The sequence below is a fragment of the Agelaius tricolor genome, unplaced genomic scaffold (assembly GCF_023055355.1).
Source record: "Agelaius tricolor isolate 1412-34295 unplaced genomic scaffold, bAgeTri1.0.p SCAF_155, whole genome shotgun sequence".
Classification (NCBI taxonomy): domain Eukaryota; kingdom Metazoa; phylum Chordata; class Aves; order Passeriformes; family Icteridae; genus Agelaius; species Agelaius tricolor.
In genome coordinates, this window is record NW_027269415.1 from 69,470 (window position 1) to 85,758 (window position 16,289).

At 46.1% G+C, this 16,289-nt stretch overlaps 1 protein-coding gene across 50 annotated transcripts in view; it reads left to right on the top strand.

The window, feature by feature from the left end:
* Nucleotides 1-16,289, top strand: part of LOC139586947 (rho GTPase-activating protein 35-like) — a 31,745-nt gene that overhangs the window by 2,395 nt on the left and 13,061 nt on the right. For all 50 annotated transcript variants that reach the window (XM_071420635.1, XM_071420640.1, XM_071420641.1 and 47 more), the window contains exons 2-5: nt 4,001-7,831; nt 9,399-9,543; nt 13,150-13,227; nt 15,057-15,188. In XM_071420635.1, the coding sequence (XP_071276736.1) occupies nt 4,133-7,831; nt 9,399-9,543; nt 13,150-13,227; nt 15,057-15,188 (4,054 nt within the window). In that variant the 5' untranslated portion in view covers nt 4,001-4,132. The remainder of the gene's footprint in view (nt 1-4,000; nt 7,832-9,398; nt 9,544-13,149; nt 13,228-15,056; nt 15,189-16,289) is intronic.

The following is a 16,289-nucleotide window of genomic DNA, read 5'->3' on the forward strand; positions in this document are numbered from 1 at the left end:
TAAATTTTATTTTTAGGGGGATTTTCTGGGATTTTTGGGGTTGTTTTTTGGGGATTTCTTGGGATTTTGGGAGGAATTTTTTGGGGCCAAAATTTCACTTTGCCCACCTGGATTTGTCTCTTCCATCCCAAATTTGGGGATTTCTCCTCCAGGAATGGTGGAAAAAGATCCCAAAAATCCCAAAATCTGGGAATGGCAGCTCCAGGGAATCCTAAAATTTGGGAAAAAGATCCCAAAAACCCCAAAATTTGGGAATTGCAGCTCCAGAAAATCTCAAAAATTGGAAAAAAATCCCCCCAAAAATTCCAAGATTTGGGAAAAAGATCCCAAAAAAACCCAAAATTTGAGGAAAAGGTCCCAAAAATCCCCAATATTCAGGAAAAACATCCCAAAAATCCCCAAAATTTAGGAAAAAGTATCCCAAAAAAACCCAAAATTTAGGAAAAAGTATCCAAAAAATCCCCAAAATTCAGGAAAAACCTCCCAAAAACCCCCAAAATTTGGGATCAACATTCCCAAAAAAACCCAAAATTTAGGAAAAATGTCCCAAAAAACCCCAAAATTTAGGAAAAGGATCCCAAAAAATCCCCAAAATTTAGGAAAAACATTTTTTGGGGGGTAAAAAAAATCCCTTTTTTTTGGGAATTTGGGGATTTTTGGAGGTTTTGAAGATTCCAACTGAGATTTTTGGGGAAAAAAGAGGAAAAATCCCGATTTTTTTCTGCCCTTGGAATTTCCAGCTCCTGGGTGAGGATTCCACAGGAATTTGGGAATTTTTGGGGATTTTTTGGGAATTTTTGGGGTCAATCTGCAAGTGCTGAGTCAGCGAATTCCAGGTGAAAAATCGGGAATTTTTGGGGAAAATCAGGAATTTTGGGGGGTTTAAAGTTGGAATTCCCAGCTCCTGGGTGAGGATTCCACAGGAATTTGGGATTTTTGGGGAATTTTTTGGGGAATTTTGGGGTTTTTAAGGATTTTTTTGGGTTAATCAGGACGTGCTGAGTCAGTGAATTCCAGGAAAAAAGTTGGGAATTTTGGGGAAAATCGGGAATTTTTGGGGGGTTTAAAGTTGGAATTTCCAGCTCCTGGGTGAGCATTCCACAGGAATTTGGGATTTTTTGGGGAATTTTTTGACACTTTTAGGGATTTTTTGGGATTTATCAGGAAGTGCTGAGTCAGCGAATTCCAGGGGAAAAATCGGGAATTTTGGGGGGTTTAAAGTTGGAATTTCCAGCTCCTGGGTGAGGATTCCACAGGAATTTGGGAATTTTTTGGGGATTTTTTTTGGGAATTTTGGGGTTTTTTGGGGAATGTTGGGGTTCATCAGGAAGTTCTGAGTCAGCGAATTCCAGGAAAAAAGGTGGGAATTTTGGGGGGTTTAAAGTTGGGATTTCCAGCTCTGGGATGGATCTCGGTGAGGATTCCATGAGAGTTTTTGGGAATTTTTGGGGGATATTTTTGGATTTTTAGGGAATTTTTGGGGTCAGTCAGGAACTGCTGAGTCAGGGAATTCCAGGAAAAACGAAGTTGGGTCCACCATGATGGAGAACTTGTGTCCATCATGGTGGAGAAGTTGGGTCCATCATGGTGGAGAACTTGTGTCCATCATGGTGGAGAACTTGTGTCCTTCATGGTGGAGAAGTTGGGTCCATCATGGTGGAGAACCTGTGTCCTTCATGGTGGAGAACTTGTGTCCATCATGGTGGAGAACCTGTGTCCTTCATGGTGGAGAACTTGTGTCCATCACAGTGGGGAACTTGTGTCCATCATGGTGGAGAACTTGTGTCCACCATGGTGGAGAACTTGGATCCATCATGGTGGAGAACCTGTGTCCACCATGGTGGAAGAGTTGGATCCATCATGGTGGGTCTTTGGTTGGATGGAGAAGTTGTGTCCATCATGGTGACCCTTGGTTGGGTGGAGGAGTTGGATCCATCATGGTGGAGAACCTGTGTCCTTCATGGTGGCAAACCTGTGTCCATCATGGTGGAGAACCTTTGTCCATCATGGTGGAGAAGTTGGATCCACCATGGTGGGGAACTTGTGTCCACCATGGTGAGTCTTTGGTTGAGTGGAGAACTTGTGTCCATCATGGCGGGTCTTCGGTTGGGTGGAGAAGTTGTGTCCATCATGGTGGAAGAGTTGGATCCATCATGGTGGAGAACTTGGATCCATCTTGGTTCCCCACATTGCCCGGAGCAGTTGTGTCCATCTTGGTGGAGAACCTGTGTCCATCATGGTGGAAGAGTTGGATCCACCATGGTGGAGAACTTGTGTCCATCATGGTGGAGACCTTGTGTCCATCATGATGGAGAACTTGTGTCCATCATGGTGGAGAACCTGTGTCCATCATGATGGAGAACCTGTCTCCACCATGGTGGGTCTTTGTTTGGATGGAGAAGTTGTGTCCACCATGGTGGAGAAGTTGGGTCCATCATGGGAGATCTTTGGTTGGGTGGAGAACCTGTGTCCATCATGGTGGACAAGTTGTGTCTATCACGGTGGAAGAGTTGGATCCACCATGGTGGAGAACCTGTGTCCATCATGGTGGAGAACTTGTGTCCATCATGGTGGGGAACCTGTGTCCATCATGGTGACCCTTGGTTGGGTGGAGAAGTTGTGTCCATCATGGTGGAAGAGTTGGATCCATCATGGGGGAGAACTTGTGTCCATCATGGTGGAAGAGTTGGATCCATCATGGTGACCCTTGCTTGGGTGGAGGAGTTGTGTCCACCATGATGGAGACCTTGTGTCCATCATGGTGGAGAAGTTGTGTCCATCATGGTGGAAGAGTTGGATCCACCATGGTGGCGAACCTGCATCCATCTTGGTTCCCCACATTGCCCAGAGCAGTCGAGTCCATCTTGGTGGAGAATCTGTGTCCACCATGGAGGGTCTTTGGTTGGGTGGAGAAGCCATTTCCACTACAGTGACCCTTGGTTGGATGGAGGAGTTGGATCCATCATGGTGGAGACCTTGTGTCCATCATGGTGGAGAACCTGTGTCCATCATGGTGGAGAACTTGTGTCCTTCATGGTGGAGAACTTGTGTCCATCATGGTGGAGAACCTGTCTCCATCATGGTGGGTCTTTGGTTGAGTGGAGAACTTGTGTCCACCATGGTAGGGAAGTTGTGTCCATCATGGTGGAGAACCTGTGTCCATCATGGCGGGTCTTTGGTTGAGTGGAGAACTTGTGTCCATCATGGTGGAGAACTTGTGTCTATCATGGTGGAAGAGTTGGATCCAGCATGGTGGAGAATCTGTGTCCACCATGGTGGAGAACTTGGATCCATCTTGGTTCCCCACGTTGCCCGGAGCAGTCGTGTCCACCATGGTGGAGAACTTGGATCCATCTCGGTTCCCCACGTTGCCCGGAGCAGTCGTGTCCACCATGGTGGAGAACTTGGATCCATCTCGGTTCCCCACGTTGCCCGGAGCAGTCGTGTCCACCATGGTGGAGAACTTGGATCCATCTTGGTTCCCCACATTGCCTGGAGCAGTCGTGTCCACCATGGTGGCGAACCTGTGTCCATCTTGGTTCCCCACATTGCCCGGAGCTGTTGTCTCCATCTTGGTGGAGACCCTGTGTCCATCATGGTGGAGAACTTGGATCCATCTTGGTTCCCCACGTTGCCCGGAGCAGTCGTGTCCATCTTGGTGGAGAACCTGTGTCCACCATGGTGGAGAACTTGGATCCATCTTGGTTCCCCACGTTGCCCGGAGCAGTCGTGTCCACCATGGTGGAGAACTTGGATCCATCTCGGTTCCCCACGTTGCCCGGAGCAGTCGTGTCCACCATGGTGGAGAACTTGTGTCCATCTTGGTTCCCCACATTGCCCGGAGCATTTGTGTCCACCATGGTGGAGAACTTGGATCCATCTTGGTTCCCCACGTTGCCCGGAGCTGTTGTCTCCCTCTCGGTGTCCCTCACTTGTTGGAGACCCCTTCCCACCCTTCCCCGCCCACCTCCACCACCCCTGACTCTCTCTGTGCCCCCAGGACCCCTCCTCGGCCGCCGCGCTCCGACGCCCTCCAGTTCCTGAAGCGTCCCCGCCGCCCCGGCCATGGCGCCGCCGCCCCTGCCCTGATCCCGTCCCCGCGCCGCGCCAGGGCCACCACCATGCTCCGACCATGATGATGGCCCGCAAGCAAGATGGCCGCACGCCCACCTACAACGTCAGCGTGGTGGGGCTGTCCGGCACCGAGAAGGAGAAAGGTCAATGCGGCGTCGGCAAATCTTGCCTTTGCAACCGATTCGTTCGACCCAGCGCCGACGACTTCCACTTGGACCACACCTCCGTGCTCAGCACCAGTGACTTTGGAGGAAGGGTGGTCAACAATGACCACTTCCTCTACTGGGGCGAGGTGGCCCGAGCCTTGGAGGAGTGCGTGGAGTGCAGGATCCACGTGGTGGAACAGACGGAGTTCATCGACGACCAGACCTTCCAACCTCACCGGAGCACGGCTTTGCAACCTTACATCAAAAGAGCGGCGGCCACCAAGCTGGCGTCGGCCGAGAAGCTCATGTACTTCTGCACCGACCAGTTGGGCTTGGAGCAGGACTTCGAGCAGAAGCAGATGCCCGACGGCAAATTGCCGGTGGACGGCTTCTTGCTGTGCGTGGACGTCAGCCGCGGCATGAACCGCAACTTCGACGAGCAGCTGAAATTCGTCTCCAACCTCTACAACCAACTGGCCAAGACCAAGAAACCCGTGGTGGTGGTGCTGACCAAGTGCGACGAGGGCGTCGAGCGTTACATCCGCGACGCCCACGCCTTCGCTTTGGGCAAGAAGAACCTGCAGGTGGTGGAGACCTCGGCGCGCTCCAACGTCAACGTCGAGCTGGCCTTCAGCACCTTGGTGCAGCTGGTGGACAAGAGTAGGGGCAAGGCCAAGATCATCCCCTACTTCGAGGCCCTCAAGCAGCAGAGCCAGCAGATCGCCGCCGCCAAGGACAAGTACGAGTGGCTCGTCAGCCGCATCGTCAAGAGCCACCACGAGCTCTGGCCCAACGTCAGCCGCAAGATGCAGCCGGCGCCCGAGTACCAGGACTACGTCTACTTGGAGGGCACCCAGAAGGCCAAGAAGCTCTTCCTGCAGCACGTCCAGCGCCTCAAGCAGGAGCACATCGAGCGGCGCCGCAAGGTCTACCTGGCCCTGCTGCCCCAGGCCTTGGACGCCCTGGTGCCGGACCTGGACGAGATCGACCACTTGAGTCGCGCCAAGGCCGAGAAGCTCCTGGAGGCCAAGCCCGACTTCCTCAAGTGGTTCGTGGTGTTGGAGGAGACTCCGTGGGACGCCACCAGCCACGTGGACAACGTGGACAACGAGCGCATCCCCTTCGACCTGCTGGAGACGCCGGCGGCCGAGCAGCTCTACGAGGCCCACCTGGAGAAGCTCCGCAACGAGCGGAAGCGCGCCGAGATGAGGAGGGCGTTCCGCGAGAACCTGGAGACCTCTCCCTTCGTCACGCCCGGCAAACCCTGGGAGGAGGCCAGGAGCTTCATCATGAACGAGGACTTCTACCTGTGGCTGGAGGAGTCCGTCTACATGGACATCTACGGCAAGCACCAGAAGCAGCTGATCGACAAGGCCAAGGAGGACTTCCAGGAGCTGCTCCTGGAGTACTCGGAGCTCTTCTACGAGCTGGAGTTGGACGCCAAGCCCAGCAAGGAGAAGATGGGCGTCATCCAGGAGGTGCTGGGCGAAGAGCAGAGGTTCAAAGCCCTGCAGAAGCTGCAGGCCGAGCGCGACGCCCTCGTCCTCAAGCACATCCACTTCGTCTACCACCCCACCAAGGAGACGTGTCCCAGCTGCGCCGCCTGCGTGGACGCCCGCGTGGAGCAGCTGCTGGGCTCCCGCTTCACCCGGCAGCACCGCAACAACCCCTCGGCGGACCCCAACGTCGACCGCATCAACTTGGTCATCCTGGGCAAGGACGGCCTGGCCCGCGAGCTGGCCAACGAGATCCGCGCGCTCTGCACCAACGACGACAAATACGTCATCGAGGGCAAGATGTACGAGCTGGCCTTGAGGCCCATCGAGGGCAACGTCCGCCTGCCGGTCAACGCCTTCCAGACGCCCACCTTCCAACCTCACGGCTGCCTTTGCCTCTACAACTCCAAGGAATCTTTGTCCTACGTGGTGGAGAGCATCGAGAAGAGCCGCGAGTCCACCGTGGGTCGCCGCGACGGCCACTTGGCCCAGCTGCCCTTGACGCTCATCCTGGTCAACAAACGCGGCGGCGGCGGCGACGCCGGCGGCGAGACCTTGCAGAGCTTGATCCAGCAAGGCCAGCAGATCGCCAGCAAGCTCCAGTGCGTCTTCCTCGACCCGGCGTCCGCCGGCATCGGCTACGGCCGCAACATCAACGAGAAGCAGATCGGCCAAGTCCTCAAGGGTCTGTTGGACGCCAAACGCAACCTCAACCTGGTGGTGGGCTCCACGCCGGGTCTGAAGGACGCGTCCGACGGCGCCGACCTGCGCCTGGTGATGTGCTTGATGTGCGGCGACCCGGTGAGCGCCGACGAGGTTCTCCTGCCCATCCTTCAAGCGCAAGCGTGCCGGCCGGCGCCGGGCGGCGGCGCCGCCGTGCTGCTGGAGGCGGCGGTGGGGTCTCAGCGGAGGAAGGTGGAGCTGTCCTTGCTGTCCTACCACGCCTCGTTCGGCTTGAGGAAGAGCCGCCTGGTCCACGGCTACATCGTCTTCTACGCCGCCAAACGCAGGGCGTCCTTGGCCACCTTGCGCGCCTTCCTGGCCGACGTCCAGGACATCGTCCCCGTCCAGTTGGTGGCTTTGGCCGACGGCTCCGCCGACCTCCTGGACAACGACGTCAGCCGCGAGCAGTTGGCCGAGGGCGAGGAGATCGCGCAGGAGATCGAGGCCAGGTTCGCCGCTTTGCCCTGCGGCCAAGCCCAAACCAAGCTGGAGGTCTTCCAACCTTTCTTCAAGGACGCTTTGGACAAGAAGAACATCGTGGAGGCCGCCCACATGTACGACAACGCCGCCGAGGCCTGCAGCACCGGCGAGGACGTCTTCAACTCGCCGCGCGCCGGATCTCCGCTCTGCAACTCCAACCTGCCCGACTCCGAGGAGGACCCGGAACCCCTGCCCGGCTACAGCCCCTTCCGCGAGGAACCTCCCGTGGCCGCCTTGCCCAAGGACCACTCCAAGTTGTCCATGGAGCTGGAAGGCAACGACGCTCTGAGCTTCATCTCGGTGGTGGGGACGTTCGAGGGAAAAGCCAACAAGGTCCCGCCGCCGGTCAAGCCCAAACCGCCGGTTCACTTCGACATCAAGGGCGACCTGGGCTACCTGGAGCAAAGCCACCGCGAGGCCCAACGGCGCTCGGTGTCCTCGTCCGCGTGGCTGCCGCCCGATTGCTTCGACCCCTCGGACTACGCCGAGCCCATGGACGCGGTGGTGAAACCGCGCAACGAGGAGGAGAACATCTACTCGGTGCCTCACGACAGCACCCAGGGCAAGATCATCACCGTGAGGAACATCAACAAGGCCACGTCCAACGGCAGCGGCAACGGCTCGGACAGCGAGATGGACACCAGCTCCTTGGAGCGCGGCCGGAAGGCGCCGGGAGTCGCCAAACCCTCGCTGTACCGGGCGCGGTGCGCGCGGCTCGGACGTTTCGCCGGGTACCGGCCGGGCCTGAGCGTCGGCAGCGACGATGAGTTGGGACCCGGGAGGAAGAAGGACGAGGAAGCCGGAGGTCAAGGGGGCTACAAAGGGGACAACGCGGTGATGGCATACGAGGCGGGAGACGGCGAGGATCCGCGCAGGAGGAACATCCTGAGGAGCCTCAGGAGGACCACCAAGGTGGGGCTTGGGTGGAGGTGGAGCTTGGGGTGGAGGTGGAGCTTGGGTGGAGGTGGAGCTTGGGGTGAAGGCGGGGCTTGGGGTGGAGGTGGAGCTTGGGGTGGAGGTGGAGCTTGGGGTGGAGGTGGAGCTTGGGTGGAGGTGGAGCTTGGGGTGAAGGCGGGGCTTGGGGTGGAGGTGGAGCTTGGGGTGGAGGTGGAGCTTGGGGTGGAGGTGGAGCTTGGGGTGGAGGTGGAGCTTGGGGTAATGTCGGAGCTTGGGGTGAAGGTGGGGCTTGGGTGGAGGTTGAGCTTGGGGTGGAGGTGGAGCTTGGGTGAAGGTGGAGCTTGGGGTGGAGGTGGAGCTTGGGGTGGAGGTGGAGCTTGGGGTGAAGGTGGAGCTTGGGGTGGAGGTGGAGCTTGGGGTGGAGGTGGGGCTTGGGGTGGAGGTGGAGCTTGGGTGGAGGTGGAGTTTGGGTGGAGGTGGAGCTTAGGGTGGAGGTGGAGCTTGGGGTAATGTCGGAGCTTGGGGTGAAGGTGGGGCTTGGGTGGAGGTTGAGCTTGGGGTGGAGGTGGAGCTTGGGTGAAGGTGGAGCTTGGGGTGAAGGTGGAGCTTGGGTAAAGGTGGAGCTTGGGGTGGAGGTGGAGCTTGGAGAGGTCCCCATCATTTCCCCATAATTTCTGCCATTTTCCTGTCATTTCCCTGTAATTTCCCCATTATTTCCCCACAATTCCCCCATTATCTCCCCCTAATTCTCCCCTTATTTCCCCCTAATCCCCCCTTATTCCCCCCATAATTCCCCCATAACTCCCCCTTATTTCCCCCCAATTCTCCCATTATTTCCCCATTATCCCCCCATTATTTCCCCCCTGTTTCCCCATTCTTCCCCCATTATTCCCCCATTTTTTCCCCGTTTCCCTATAATTTCCCCATTATTCCCCCGTTATTTCCCTGTAATTCCCCCATTTTTCCCCCATTATTCCCCCCATTATTTCCCCATTTTTCCCCATTATTCCCCCACAATTTCCCCCATATTTTCCCCCCAATTCCCCCATAATTCCCCCATTATTCCGCCATTATTTCCCTGTATTTTCCCCACAATCCCCCTATAATTCCCCCATTTTTTCCCCGTTTCCCTATAACTCCCCCATTTTTCCCCATATTTCCCCCCCATTCCCCCATTATTCCCCCACTATTCCCCCATTATTCCCACACAATTCCCCCATTTTCCCCCTTATTTCCCCATTTTTCCCCCATATTTCCCCCATTATTTCCCCCATTATTCCCCCATTATTCCCCCATTTTTCCCCCTGTTTCCCTATAATTTCCCCATTATTCCCCCATTATTTCCCTGTATTTCCCCCACAATTCCCCCCTTATTCCCCCCTTATTTCCCCATAAATCCCCCATATTTTCCCCCACAATCCCCCCATTATTCCCCCATTTTTCCCCATAAATCCCCTATAATTTCCCCCATTTTTCCCCATATTTTCCCCCACAAATCCCCCACATTTCCCCCACAATTCCCCCATATTTCCCCCACAAATCCCCCACATTTTCCCCCTAACCCCCATTATTTTTCCCCCAGAAGCCCAAGGCCAAGGCTCGCCCGTCTCTCTCCAAGGCCCCATGGGAGAGCAGCTACTTTGGGGTGCCCCTGGCCAGCGTGGTCACCCCGGAGCGGCCGATCCCACTCTTCATCGAGCGCTGCATCCAGTACATCGAGGCCACCGGTGAGATTGGGGGATTTGGGAATTTTTGGGAATTTTTTGGGAATTTTTTGGGAATTTTTGGGAATTTTTTGGGATTTTTTTCGATTTTTTTTCGATTTTTTTTGGATTTTTTTCGATTTTTTTTGGATTTTTCTCGATTTTTTTTCGATTTTTTTAGGTTTTTCTTGGGTTTGTTGATGGTTTCAGTGACCCTAAAAATGTGGGAATTTTTGGGGAATTTTTGGGGAATTTTTTGGGATTTTTTTGGATTTTTTTGGGAATTTTTTGGAATTTTTTTTGATTTTTTTTGAATTTTTTTTTATTTTTTTAGGGTTTTTTTGGGTGTGTCGATGGTTCCAGTGACCCTAAAAATGTGGGAATGTTTTGGGAATTTTTCGGGGGTTTTTTGGGATTTTTTGGGATTTTTTTTGAATTTTTTTCGATTTTTTTTGAAATTTTTTTGAATTTTTTAGGGTTTTTTTGGGTTTGTCGATGGTTTCAGTGGCTCTGAAATTTTGGGGAATTTTTGGGAATTTTTTGGGGATTTTTTGGGGAATTTTTGGGAATTTTTTGGGAATTTTTTGGGGTTTTTTTCGATTTTTTTTCGATTTTTTTTGAATTTTTTTTGAATTTTTTTCGATTTTTTTTGGGATTTTTTTCGATTTTTTTTGGGATTTTTTAGGGTTTTTTGGGTTTGTCGATGGTTTCAGTGGCTCTAAAATTTTTAGAGAATTTTTGGGATTTTTTTGGGAATTTTTTGGGGTTTTTTTCGATTTTTTGGGGATTTTTTTTAATTTTTTTCGATTTTTTTTTGATTTTTTTCGATTTTTTTTCGATTTTTAGGGTTTTTTTTGGGTTGGTCAATGATTTCAGTGACTCTAAAATGTTGAGAATTTTTGGGAATTTTTTGGGAATTTTTGGGAATTTTTTGGGAATTTTTTGGAATTTATGGGAATTTTTCGGGATTTTTTGGGGATTTTTTTGGATTTTTTTTTATTTTTTTCGAATTTTTTTTGAATTTTTTAGGGTTTTTTTTGGGTTTTTCGATGGTTTTAGTGACTCTAAAATGTTGGGAATTTTTTTGGAATTTTTTAGGAATTTTTGGGAATTTTTCGGGATTTTTTTCGATTTTTTTTGAATTTTTTTCGATTTTTTTGGGATTTTTTGGGGATTTTTTAGGGTTTTTTTGGGTTTGTCAATGGTTTCAGTGGCTCTAAAATTTTGAGAATTTTTTGGGGAATTTTGGGAATTTTTTCGATTTTTTTGAATTTTTTTCGATTTTTTTTAAATTTTTTTCGATTTTTTAAAATTTTTTTAAAATTTTTTAGGGTTTTTTTGGGTTTGTGGATGGTCTCAGTGGCTCTGAAAATTTGGGGAATTTTTTGGGAGTTTCAGGAATTTTGGGGAATTTTTTGGGAATTTTTCAGGAATTTTTTGGGATTTTTTTCAAATTTTTTTGAATTTTTTTCGATTTTTTAAAAAATTTTTTTAGGGGTTTTTTTGGGTTTGTCGATGGTCTCAGTGGCTCTAAAAATTTGGGGATTTTTAGGGGAATTTTTGGGATTTTTTCGGATTTTTTTGGGGTTTTTTTCGATTTTTTTTGAATTTTTTTTGAATTTTTTTCGAATTTTTTTGGATTTTTTTTGATTTTTTTTTAATTTTTTTAGGGTTTTTTGGGTTTGTCGATGGTTTCAGTGACCCTGAAACACTGGGGATTTTTTGGGAATTTTTGGGAATTTTTTGGGGATTTTTTGGGAATTTTTTGGGAATTTTTCGGGGTTTTTTTGGGGTTTTTTTCGATTTTTTTGGAATTTTTTTTCGAATTTTTTTTGAATTTTTTTAGGTTTTTTTGGGTTTGTCAATGTTCTCGTGACCCTGAAAATTTGGGAATTTAGGGGGGATTTTTGGGATTTTTTTTGGGAATTTTTTGGGGTTTTTTCGATTTTTTTTGATTTTTTTTGATTTTTTTTTGGATTTTTTTGGATTTTTTTTTTAATTTTTTAAAAATTTTTTAGGGTTTTTTTGGGTTTGTGGATGGTCTCAGTGGCTCTAAAAATTTGGGGATTTTTAGGCAGTTTTTGGGAATTTTTTTGTATTTTTCCAGTGATTTCTTGGTGTTTTTTGGAGAATTTTTCGCAATTTTTGTGAGATTTTTTGGGGGATTTTTTTCAGGATTTTCAAGGATTTTTTTAGGGGATTTTGGGTTTTTCTTTGGGTTCATCCAGCTCACTGCTCAGTCTGGGAAATTCAGGAATTTTTTGGGATTTTTTTGGAAATTTTTTGGATTTTTTTAGATTTTTTTTTTTAATTTTGGATTTTTTGTTTTTTGGAATTTTTAAAAAATTTTTTGAATTTTTTTAAATTTTTTTGGAATTTTTTGGGGAATTTTTTTAAATTTTTTTGGAATTATTTTTTCTATTTTAAGGGATTTTTTGGGGTTCTTTTTTTACCATTTTTAAGGATTTTTGGGGTTATTTTTTGCAATTTTTAGGGATCTTTGGGGTTATTTTTTTTAGATTTTTTAGGGACCTTTGGGGTTATTTTTTACCATTTTTAGGGATTTTTTGGGGATTTTTTAGGGATTTTTTTAGGCATTTTTAGGCATTTTTAGGGGTTTTTTTTACCATTTTTTGGGATTTTTTAGGGAATTTTTTGGGATTTTTTTTGCCATTTTTTAGGGAATTTTTTAGGGATTTTTTCCCATTTTTTGGCCAGAAATGGGTTGAAAAAAGCCCAAATTGGGATTTTTTTTTTCCCCTGGGTTTTTTTGGATTTTTTTCAATTTTTTTTCATTTTTTTGGTATTTTTTTGGAAATTTTTTTAAAATTTTTTTTGAATTTTTTTTGTAATTTTTAAAATTTTTTTAAAATTTTTTTTGTATTTTTAAGAGACTTTTGGGGTTATTTTTTCCCCATTTTTAGGGATTTTTGGGGGTTTTTGGGTTTATTTTTTTACCATTTTTAGGGATTTTTTTGGGATTTTTTAGGAATTTTTTTTCTATTTTTAGGGATTTTTTTGGAATTTTTTTGGAATTTTTTTTTATTTTTTTGGGAATTTTTTAGGGATTTTTTAGGGATTTTTTGTGATTTTTTGGGGATTTTTTAGGGATTTTTTTAAGATTTTTTAGGCATTTTTGGAGTTATTTTTTACCATTTTTAGGGATTTTTTGGGATTTTTTTTAGATTTTTTTAGGGATTTTTGGGGTTATTTTTTACCATTTTTTAGGGATTTTTTGGGGATTTTTAGGGATTTTTTTAGGGATTTTTGGGGTTATTTTTTACCATTTTTTAGGGATTTTTTGGGGATTTTTTAGGGATTTTCTGGGGATTTTTTAGGCATTTTTGGGGTTATTTTTTACCATTTTTTTGGATTTTTTAGGGAATTTTTTTACCATTTTTAGGGATTTTTGGGGGTTATTTTTTACCATTTTTTAGGGATTTTTTTAGGTTTTTTTAGGTTATTTTTTTACCATTTTTAGGAATTTTTTTGGGATTTTTTAGGGAATTTTTTTGGGATTTTTTTGCCATTTTTTAGGGAATTTTTTAGAGATTTTTTTTCCCATTTTTTGGCCAGAAATGGCTTAGAAAAAAGCCCAAAATTTGGATTTTTTCCCTGTTTTTTCTGCAGGGCTGAGCACGGAGGGGATTTATCGAGTCAGCGGCAACAAATCAGAAATGGAAAGTTTGCAACGCCAGTTCGACCAAGGTAACCCCAAAAACCCCAAAATTCACCCCAAAATTCACCCCAAAATTGCCCCAAATTCATTAAAAATTAAAAAAAAATCCAAAATTCAAAAATACCCAAAAAAATTCAGAAAATCGGCTGAAAATCGCCCCAAAAATCAGAAAAAATTCAGGGCTAAAATTCAGAATTTTAGGAGCAAAATGCCCCAAAAATTCCCATTTTTCATCCCAATTTTTCTGGGAATTTTGAGGTCAAATTTTGTATTTTCCTGCTCCCAAAAATCCCCAAATTCCCAGGATTTTTAGGCCCAAAATTCTGAATTTTAGGAGCAAAATGCCCCAAAAATTCTCATTTTTCATCCCAAATTTTTCTGGGAATTTTGAGGTCAAATTTTGTATTTTCTTTCCTCCAAAAAATCCCCAAATTCCCAGGATTTTTATGGCTAAAATTCAGAATTTTTAGGCCCAAAATTCAGAATTTTAGGGCTAAAATTCCCATTTTTTCTGGGAATTTTGAGGTCAAATTTTGTATTTTCCTGCCCCAAAATTCCCAGGATTTTATGGCTAAAATTCAGAATTTTTAGGGCTAAAATTTCCATTTTTCACCCCAATTTTTCTGGGAATTTTGGGGTCAAATTTTGTATTTTCCTGCCCCCAAAATCCCCAAATTCCCAGGATTTTTAGGCCTAAAATTCCCAATTTTCGGGCCCAAAATTCAGAATTTTCAGGCCCAAAATTCAGAATTTTAGGGCTAAAATTCCCATTTTTTCGGGCAATTTTGAGGTCAGATTTTGCTTTTTCCTTCCCCAAAAATCTCCAAATTCCCAGGATTTTTAGGCCTAAAATTCAGAATTTTAGGGCTAAAATTCCCATTTTTTTCCCCAATTTTTCTGGCAATTTTGGCCTCAGATTTCCCCTTTTCCCTGACCCCAAATCCCACAAATTCTTTGGATTTTAGGCCCAAAATTCAGGATTTTTAGGCCCAAAATTCAGGATTTTAAGACCAAAATTCCCATTTTTTCCCCAATTTTTTCTGGCAATTTTGAGGTCAAATTTTGTATTTTCCTGTCCCCAAAAATCCCCAAATTCCCAGGATTTTTAGGCCCAAAATTCTGAATTTTCAGGCCAAAAATTCAGATTTTTAGGCCCGAAATTCACAATTTTCGGGTTAAAAATTCACAATTTTTGGGCTAAAAATTCCCAATTTTTTCCCAATTTTTTCCCAATTTTTTCCCAATTTTTTTCTGGGAATTTTCCCCATTCCCAAGTGGAATTTTGGAATATTTTTTGCATTTTTAGACCACGGGCTGGACCTGGCAGAGAAGGATTTCAGGGCTAAAATTCTGAATTTTAGGACCAAAATTCCCATTTTTCCCCAATTTTTTCTGGGAATTTTGAGGTCAAATTTTGCTTTTTTCTGACCCCCAAAAATCCCCAAATTCCCAGGATTTTTAGGGCCAAAATTCTGAATTTTAGGAGCAAAATGCCCCAAAAATTCTCATTTTTCACCCCAATTTTTCTGGGAATTTTGAGGTCAAATTTTGTATTTTCCTGCCCCCAAAATCCCCAAATTCCCAGGATTTTTAGGGCTAAAATTCCCATTTTTTCCCCAATTTTTCTGGGAATTTTGAGGTCAAATTTTGTATTTTCCTGCCCCCAAAAATCCCCAAATTCCCAGGATTTTTAGGCCCAAAATTCTGAATTTTCAGGCCAAAAATTCAGAATTTTAGGCCCGAAATTCACAATTTTCGGGCTAAAAATTCCCAATTTTTTCCCAATTTTTTCCCAATTTTTTTCTGGGAATTTTCCCCATTCCCAAGTGGAATTTTGGAATATTTTTTGCATTTTTAGACCACGGGCTGGACCTGGCAGAGAAGGATTTCACCGTCAACGCCGTGGCCGGGGCCATGAAAAGTTTTTTCTCGGAGCTGCCGGAGCCCCTGGTGCCCTACGCGATGCAGGTGGAGCTGGTGGAGGCCCACAGTGAGTCCCAAAATCCCCAAAATTCCCATTTTTCCACCCAAAATTCCCATTTCCCTGTTTTCCCCTTTTTCCCTGTAAAATTCCCATTTTTTTCCCTAAAAAAATCCCATTTTTTCCCCATTTTTTGCCCCAAAATTCTCATTTTTCTCCCCATTTTCCACCCCAAAAAATCCCATTTTTCCCCCATTTTTCTCCCCAAAATTCTCATTTTTCTCCCCATTTTCCACCCCAAAAATTCCCATTTTTCTCCCATTTTTCTCCTCATTTTCCACCCCAAAAATTCCCATTTTTCTCCCCATTTTTCTCCCCATTTTCTCCCCAAAATTCCCATTTTTCTCCCCATTTTCCGCCCCAAAAATTCACATTTTTCCCCCATTTTTCTCCCCATTTTCCACCCCCTAAAATCCCATTTTCCACCCAAAATTCACATTTCCCTGTTTTTCCCCTTTTTCCCCTTAAAATTCCCATTTTTTCCCCAAAAAATCCCATTTTTCCCCCCAAAAAATCCCATTTTCCCCCATTTTTTGCTCCAAAAATTCCCATTTTTCTCCCCATTTCCCACCCCAAAAATTCCCATTTTTCTCCCATTTTTCTCCCCATTTTCCACCCCAAAAATTCCCATTTTCTCCCCATTTTTCCCCTCATTTTCCACCCTCTAAAATCCCATTTTCCACCCAAAATTCCCATTTCCCTGTTTTTCCCCTTTTTCCCCTTAAAATTCCCATTTTTTCCCTAAAAAATTCCCTTTTTTTTTCCCCCAAAATTCCCATTTTTCTCCCCATTTTCCACCCCAAAAATTCACATTTTTCCCCCATTTTTCTCCCCATTTTCCACCCCAAAAATTCCCATTTTTCCCCCATTTTTCTCCCCATTTTCCACCCCCTAAAATCCCGTTTTTCCACCCAAAATTCCCATTTCCCTGTTTCCCCCTTTTTCCCTGTAAAATTCCTATTTTTTCCCCAAAAAATCCCATTTTTTCCCCATTTTTTGCCCCAAAAATCTCATTTTTCTCCCCATCTTCCACCCCAAAAATTCACATTTTTCTCCCATTTTTCTCCCCATTTTCCATCCCGAAAATTCCCTTTTTTCTCCCAATTTTCC